The 8,454-nt window shown below is 37.4% G+C and overlaps 1 protein-coding gene across 1 annotated transcript; it reads right to left on the bottom strand.

Moving 5' to 3' along the window:
• Positions 1-5,411: 5,411 nt before the first annotated feature.
• LOC118884666 (olfactory receptor 10K1-like) lies at positions 5,412-6,353 on the bottom strand. Its single transcript, XM_036832407.1, has one exon. The coding sequence runs from the start codon at positions 6,351-6,353 to the stop codon at positions 5,412-5,414; it is 942 nt and encodes a 313-aa protein (XP_036688302.1).
• Between the last annotated feature and the right edge of the window lie 2,101 nt (positions 6,354-8,454).

The following is an 8,454-nucleotide window of genomic DNA, read 5'->3' as shown; positions in this document are numbered from 1 at the left end:
ATGGAACAGGATAGAAAGCCCAGAGATAAACCCATGCACCTATGGTCACCTTATTTTTGATACAGGAAGCAAGAATATACAATGGAGCAAGGACAGCCTCTTCAATAAGTAATGCTGGGAAAACTGGACAGCTACATGTAAAAGAATGAAAATAGAACACTTTCTAACACCATACACAAAAATAAATTTAAAATGGATTAAAGACCTAAATGTAAGGCCAGGCAGTATAAAACTCTTAGAGGAAAACATAGGCAGAACACTCTATGACATAAATCACAGCAAGATCCTTTTTTACCCACATCCCAGAGAAATGGAAATAAAAACAAAAATAAACAAATGAGATCTAATGAAACTTAAAAGCTTTTGCACAGCAAAGGAAAGCATAAACAAGATAAAAAGACAACTGTCAGAATGGGAGAAAATACTTGCAAATGAAGCAACTGACAAAGGATTAATCTCCAAAATTTACAAGTAGCTCACACATGAGAAGTTAAAGAAACACTCCCATTTACCATTGCAACAAAAAGAATAAAATCCCTAGGTATAAACCTAGGCTGAATATCAAAAAAACAAACATCCTAATCCAAAAATGGGCAGAAGACCGAAATAGGCATTTCTCCAAAGAAGATATACAGATTGCCAACAAACACATGAAAGGATGCTCAACATCACTAATCATTAGAGAAATGCAAATCAAAACTACAATGAGGTATCACCTCACACCTGTCAGAATGGTCATCATCAAAAAAATCTACAAACAGTAAATGCTGGAGAGGGTGTGGAGAAAAGGGATCCCTGTTTCACTGTTGATGTGAATGTAAATTGATACAGGCACTATGGAGAACAGTATGGAGGTACTTTAAAAAACTAAAAATAGAATTACCATATGACCCAGCAATCTCATTACTGGGCATATACCCTGAGAAAATCATAATTCAAAAAGAGTCATGTACCACCATGTTCATTGCAGCTCTATTTACAATAGCCAGGGCAAGGAAGCAACCTACATGTCCATTGGCAATTGAATGGATAAAGAAGATGTGGCACATATATACAATGGAATATTACTCAGCCATAAAAAAACTAAAATTGAGTCATTTGTAGTGAGGTGGATGGACCTAGAGTCTGTCATACAGAGTGAAGTAAGTCAGAAAGAGAAAAACAAATACCATATGCTAACACCTATATATGGAATCCATATTTTTAAAAAAAAAGTAGTTCTGAAGAACCTAGGGGCAGGACAGGATAAAGACACAGATGTAGAGAATGGACTTGAGGACACGGGGAGAGGGAAGGGTAAGCTGGGACGAAGTGAGAGAGTGGCATGGACATATATACACTACCAAATGTAAAATAGATAGCTAGTGGGAAGCAGCCGCATAGCACAGGAAGATCAGCTCAGTGCTTTGTTACCACCTATAGGGGTGGGATAGGGAGTGTGGGAGGGAGACTCAAGAGGGAGGAGATACAGGGATATATGTATATGTATAGCTGATTCACTTTGTTATAAAGCAGAAACTAACACACGATTATAAAGCAATTACACTCCAATAAATTTGTTTAAAAAAAAGAATAATTGGAGACCAGGGTTAATTCCAGCTAACGCGCTTCCTGCTGTTTTCAAGTTCTCGAACTGATTCAAAGGAGACAGAATGAGACTGTGGAAATGGAGAAGGGATATGACTGAAAATATCATAATCCATCGGATTTATAGGACTTCGTGGATGAGTTAATGTGTGGTGTAAAAAGAGAAAAAAAGAGTGGTGAAATCACGTTCAGGTGCGTGGCTACCAGAGTGGATGAGCTGACATTCACCAAGACAGGACATGAACATGGCTGAGCAAGCTCGGCAGCAGAAGATGGCAGAATAGACAAGGCTATTCATAGCACAGACATCACCTTAGTTCCAGGCACTATACCAGGAACAGTGTTGACAAGGTTATGTTTAATATAAAATCTGTGCCTTCAGGAAATTCATATTCATTGTACAAAGAGACAAAAAAAAAAACAAAAACCTGTTATACTAAACTTCTTTGCTTGCCTTCAACTCATCTAGCTCTTTCTTGCTTCAGGGCTTTTGTACATGTTGCCCCTTAAGTGTGAAAGGATCTCCCCAAATAATCCCCTCTACCTGGTGACTCCTACTTACCCTTCAGTTTATAGGTTATACATCAATTTCCTAGGGAGGTCATCTCCACACTATTCAATCTGAATTAGATTTATTTTAGTATTTCCTCCCCTAACACCTACAAATACTTTTCCTTTAAAAAGCACAGTTCAACATGTGGTAAATTATTTTTCCCTGATTTTGCATCTTTACTGAGACTGTCTCAAACTTGAACATAGTTCCAGAGGGCAAAGACCACACATAGTTGTTTATCGTTGATGTCAAGCTGCTAAAAGAGTATTTTGTATATATTAAGCAAAGAATAATTATTTTTGTTGAAATAATAAATGGTATAATAAAAATAGATCCTGATGACCATAAGAACACAAGGCAGAGCCTACTATCATGAGCAGGTTGCAATAAGGAGGTAAGGAAGGCTTTACAGAGAAAGTGAGAGAGTAGCTCGGGCTATCTTGAAATATGCAGTTTAAACAGAGGGGAGGAGCTATTCCACAGAGAAGACGGAGCCCATGAGGAAACACAGCACAATACAGAATGACACTTTGAGGACTAGCAAATGGTTGATTAGCTTCAGAGGGCACAACTATGAGAAATGGATAATAATAATTTTAGAAATAATAATGTCAGAGAAGTAGGCAGAGACTAGGTGATAAATTCTTGCTAACAGAGGATTCTTGGCTTTATTCTATAGGGCAAGGGAAGTCACTGAATATATTTCCGCAGATTTTCTAGTCATTAGGGAAGACTAGCTCTCTACCTTATTATATTGTCTCAATCCTTTTGCTTAGATTACCTGAGATAATTCAGCAATTATACAGTGTTACTAGCTTCCTGGAAGAGAAGCAATAGATATGATGTGCATGGAGTGAACGTGGAGGCGAAGACAGGAGAGTACGGGAAGGAAATGCATACATATAGGAAGGAGACTCCATAATGAGGGTCCAACCTCAAACAAAGGAAGAACAAAACAATCCCAAGGCAAGCAAAGACATTTCAATATGTAGGTCGAGGTGGGTGGATCAGGGACCAAAAAGGGTCACCAAGGATAGCTGCAGAGTGAAGGGTACCAAGATTGCCTGTTTTCTTCATGAAAATAAAACATTGCTAGGAGGAGGGGTAAGGATAGACAATCAGCTTATCTTCTACTGTTCCATGGAACTAGACAGTGTTGTTCTAAAAAATAAAGCAGCCAGTTATTTTACCAGCATAAAGGATTTATTTGAGAATAGCAGAGAACTGCAATTTAGGACAAGCATGCTATAGCAAAAACTATAGGCAAGTCTAACAAACAAATGAGTTAAACATTACTTTGTACAGAAAAGAGTGGAAGTTGGAAGGGGTTGTTTTGAATGAAATTACATTGAAGGAAAGTAAGAGTTTAGGACAGTGCAACACTTCCCTTTGGCTGTGCTTGTTGCCGGGCTATGAGAATTCTTCCTATTGGGGTCTGCAGTTACTGCCTTTCTATAGGGGTCTGTAAGTGATGTCAAGTTGTAGTGTGTGAAGACTCTCACTTCTGGCCTCCAACCCATTTTATTTTATTTATTTTTAGATTCCATATATATGTGTTAGCATACGGTATCTGTTTTTCTCTTTCTGACTTACTTCACTCTGTATGACAGACTCTAGGTCCATCCACCTCACTACAAAAAACTCAATTTCGTTTCTTTTTATGACTGAGTAATATTCCATTGTATATACGTGCCACATCTTCTTTATCCATTCATCTGTCTACGGACACTTAGGTTGCTTCCATGTCCTGGCTATTGTAAATAGAGCTGCAATGAACATTGTGGTACATGACTCTTTTTGAATTATGGTTTTCTTGGGGTATATGCCCAGTGGTGGGATTGCTGGGTCGTATGCTAGTTCTATTTTTAGTTTTTTAAGGAATCTCCATACTGTTCTCCATATTGGCTGTATCAATTTACATTCCCGCCAACAGTGCAAGAGGGTTCCCTTTTCTCCACACCCTCTCCAGCATTTATTGTCCAACCCATTTTAAATGAGGTTTCTCTCCTACACTATTGGTGGGAATGTAAACTGTTACAGCCTCTATGGAGAACAGTGTGAAGGTTTCTTAAAAAACAAAATATAGAGCTACCATGTGATCCTGCAATTCCACCCTGTGGCATATTTCCAGAGAAAACCAAAATTTGAAAAGATACATGCACCCCCATGTTCATAGCAGCTCTATTTATAATAACCAAGACATGGAAGCAACCTAATAGTCCATCAACAGATGAATGGATAGAGAAGATGTTTTACATATATACAATGTAACACTACTCATCCATAAAAAAGAATGAAATAATGCCATTCGCAGCAAAATAGGTGGACCTAGAGATTATCGTACAAAGTGAAGTAAGTCAGAGAAATACAAATATCATATGATATCACTTATATGTGGAATCTAAGAAAAATGATACAAATGAACTTACAGAGCAGAAACAGACTCACAGACACAGAAAGCAAAGTTATTGTTATCAAAGGGGAAAGGGGAGGGATAAATTAGGAGGTTGGGATTAACATATACACACTATTGTATATAAAAAGATAACCAACAAGGACCTAGTGTATAGCACAGAGAACTATCAATATTTTGTAATAATCTATATGGGAAAAATCTGAAATTATATAATATATATTACTTAAATATATAAATATATAAATATATATATAAAACATCGTACGGGAAAACCTGCACGAACGTTTTGATCAACACAATATATAATTGAATCCCTTTGCTGTACACCTGAAAATAACACAACACTGTAAATTAACTATACTTCAGTCAAAAAATGAGATTCCTTGGGAATTCCCTGGTGGTCCAGTGGTTAGGAAACCGCAATCTCACTGCCAAGGGCCTGGGTTCAATCCCTAGTCAGGGAACAAAAATCCCACAAGCCGTGAGACGAGGCCAAAAAAAATTTTTTTTAAATGAGGTTTCCTTTATTCTGTTTCAAAGAACTTGGATGTATCTTTGCTCTCCTCTGTTGACATATATGTTTTTGAATAATCAAACTTTACAGCAGTGAAATATAATGAAATTTTTGTTCTATAAATAAGTAATTCTTTCCTACATTTGCATAACCTTCTAAGAGATCACTGATGGTAGAAACTCAAAATATCTTAACTTCTCTGAGCCTCATTCTCCTAATATGTAAAAGATCTTTATGGTACAGTGTGAGTTCTACACTTAAATGAGAAACTGTGTGAAAGCACACGTGTTACCTGGCATGTAAAATGCATACAGTTAACTGAATAGTGAAAAAGTGGCTTTTTAGTTAATAGGACATGAAGTCTGGACCATTGTTCTTCGAAGGGCTGATATGAATTCTTTACTTCTCAGACTGTAAATCATTGGATTGAACAATGGAGTGAGGATGGTATAAGACACAGATATTAGGGTGTCTTGACTTGAAGAGTAATTGGATTTGGGCCTTAAGTAGATGAAAGAGGCACAACCATAATGAACAGTTACCACAATGAGATGGGAGGCACAGGTAGAGAAAGCTTTGTATCTTCCAACAGAGGATGGGATTTTTAGAATGGCAGAGATGACGTGGATATAGGAGACCAGGATAAGTAACAGTGGAATAACCAAGACAAATACACCAAGCATGAATATGACCAACTGACTGAGGCGAGAGTGATGAGATGCCAGCTTGAGGACAGGAGAGATATCACAGAAGTAGTGATGGAGATGGTTGGAGGAGTGGAATGGCAGGTGAAATATCAGGGAGGTGATGACCACTGAGGCAGTGAAGCCACAGGCACAGGCAGCCGCCACAAGTCCCAAACACCCCCCATAACCCATGAGCACTGTGTAACGCAGAGGGTTACAGATGGCCACATAACGATCATAACCCATGGCTGCCAGCAGGAAGGAGTGAGAGCAGATGAGGAAGAGGAAGGTAAACATTTGGATGGCACAGCCCAGGAAGGAGATGGTCTTCTTCTGGGCCAGCAGGTCAACCAGCATCTTGGGTATAATGACGAAGGTGTAGCAAGTCTCAGAACAGGAGAGGACACCAAGGAAGAAGTACATAGGGGTATGGAGGGCTCTGTCCAGCACAATGGTAGAAATGATGATGGCATTGGTGCCCAGCATGAACAGGTAAACAAGCAGAAAGACAACGAAGAGCAGCTGTTGCAGCCCAGCCAGAGATGAGAAGCCAAGGAAGAAAAACTCTCTCACCGAGGTTTCATTGACCCACTCCATGGCTACTGTTATATAGGAGAGCCAGAGCCAGAGCCAGAGGCCAGGGTCCAGGGAGGGAGAAATAGACAGGGAACTCAGCACAAATCCTACAGGTGGCAGGCATTTCCAGATGTTTTGTGGAACTCATTCATTTCCTCCAAATATATCTGCCAAAATAAGAATTAAAGCTATATATGGAACAGAATAACTGACAACCAATTAGCAGACTTTATTCCAATACCAAGGACATGTTATCTCTCTAGCCAAGGATTAAGGCATTATCTGATCATTTTCCCTTGTATCTTACTTATGGTTTATTTTGATTTTCTTGCTCACTACAAGCCTAAGGAAACCAGCTCTCCAAAAGTGAAAAATATGGTTAATTTCAGCTACCTAAGCATGATCAGAAAGTGGAATGAAAGAATGAGTAATGTTCAGATACAGCATGTGAACTTCAGTTTATCAACCATAAAGTGGGGAGGGAGAGGAAGAATTAGATGATTGCTGAAGTGTGAAGGGATCTGTATTAATTGACAACTTAGTATATGCTAACATATGTGGTAAGAATATCATATACCTTATGTCAATATTCATTACAACAATTTTATGTCAACACCCAAAATAATAAGAAAAAAGAAAAAAGCTTTTAGTGTTATTTCTAACAGAATGACCAATGATAGACCAATTAGAAACGCTTCTGGAGGATCCACAGACTAGAGCACTGAGCCAAGGATAGAACAGAAGATAACATTAGTTTAAAAAAATATTCTTTTTCAGGAAGACAAGAGTCACTAAGTTGGTTTAAAAAAAGAGAGAGACTCATTAACGTTGTGACATTTTACAACATCCTTCACTTTCCCCATTATAGATGCCTCAGAGAAACTCAGAAAAATAGTTTTGCAAAAAATGACCAACACCTTGTCACTGAAAGCGAGAGAGAAGGGGAAAACTTGGCACTTTTTGAAATTCCTACCACTGACATAAACCATAAGCTTTATATCTTTTATATATTATTATGTCAATAAAATTCCTTTTGAATATTCTGCTGCTAAATACAGTTTTCAAACTGCTAGAAAGGATTATTTGTAAAGTCATTTTTAGGCCTTATATAAGATAATTTTTCATGCGTGTGTTTCCCACTGACCAAGCCTAAGAAGTAAGAAAGTATTCTCTGGATACAAAATCATCTAGCATGTATTGGTTGTGTCCAGTGTTTGTTTATATACTTTTCACTATATTTGTATAACTTTTACATCACTTTGTGTTGAAGAATTATTTGAATCTGCTACCACAGTTTTTTTTTTTTGCATTTTTCTAGTCAATAGCAAACCTTAGTTCTCTAGACCCTAAGTTAAATGATTGGAAATTTCTGAAACTCTTTGTATCTATTCCTAGAATTTAGAGATAATTTTTGTTCTTTCTTAATTACTAGAAACTGGTCCTCAACTTAGTAGTTATAATTATTCATTTATTTGAAGTTAGTATCAGGATACTCACATACACTTGTTTTAAAGCTCTTTAACACAAATAATAGGAATTTTTCACTCTGTAACTATAAAGATATTTCTGTTATATATATAAATATAAAGAATGTGTATACCATGTATATCCCCATTATATACATATGTATATATATACTAGTTATATGTTTTCTATATCAAGAAAGGCAGACTAATGAGACAGTTTCACTATATAACACTTTCACCTGGACATATGAATTTCCATCTACTCCAAGACACTGAGGGAAATCTCAATTTATGGTCATTGCTTATCCTTGTCTTGTCAATTTTCCAAGATTTTTCTGGATCTCCTTTCAACTAACCCATGTCTAATCCCCACTATATCCTCACTCCACTGACTATGAATTGTAGAGTAGACCACAGAAGTTAGAATTACCTGATTCTGAAAGAGTGCCTGGATCTACCCACTACCAAAAAAAAAAAGAACTGTTTGGAGTTTTTGTCACTCAGACCCATGTGGGCAGCTTTTTTCAGTTAAGTGGATTTTTACATACTGTTAATAAACCCCACAGTCTAAATGAGTGGTATGATTGATATATTTGATATATTTGCCCTTTTCGTGGTGTATGGAGACTCACTGACACAGTATACCTGAGAAGGCA

This window comes from Balaenoptera musculus, chromosome 1 (assembly GCF_009873245.2).
Source record: "Balaenoptera musculus isolate JJ_BM4_2016_0621 chromosome 1, mBalMus1.pri.v3, whole genome shotgun sequence".
NCBI lineage: Eukaryota > Metazoa > Chordata > Mammalia > Artiodactyla > Balaenopteridae > Balaenoptera > Balaenoptera musculus.
This window is presented reverse-complemented; position numbering and strand designations above follow the sequence as displayed.

What these genes read in the sequence shown, in the direction of transcription:
- LOC118884666 (XM_036832407.1), bottom strand. Translation starts at nt 6,353, where the DNA reads ATGGAGTGGGTCAATGAAACCTCGGTGAGAGAGTTTTTCTTCCTTGGC.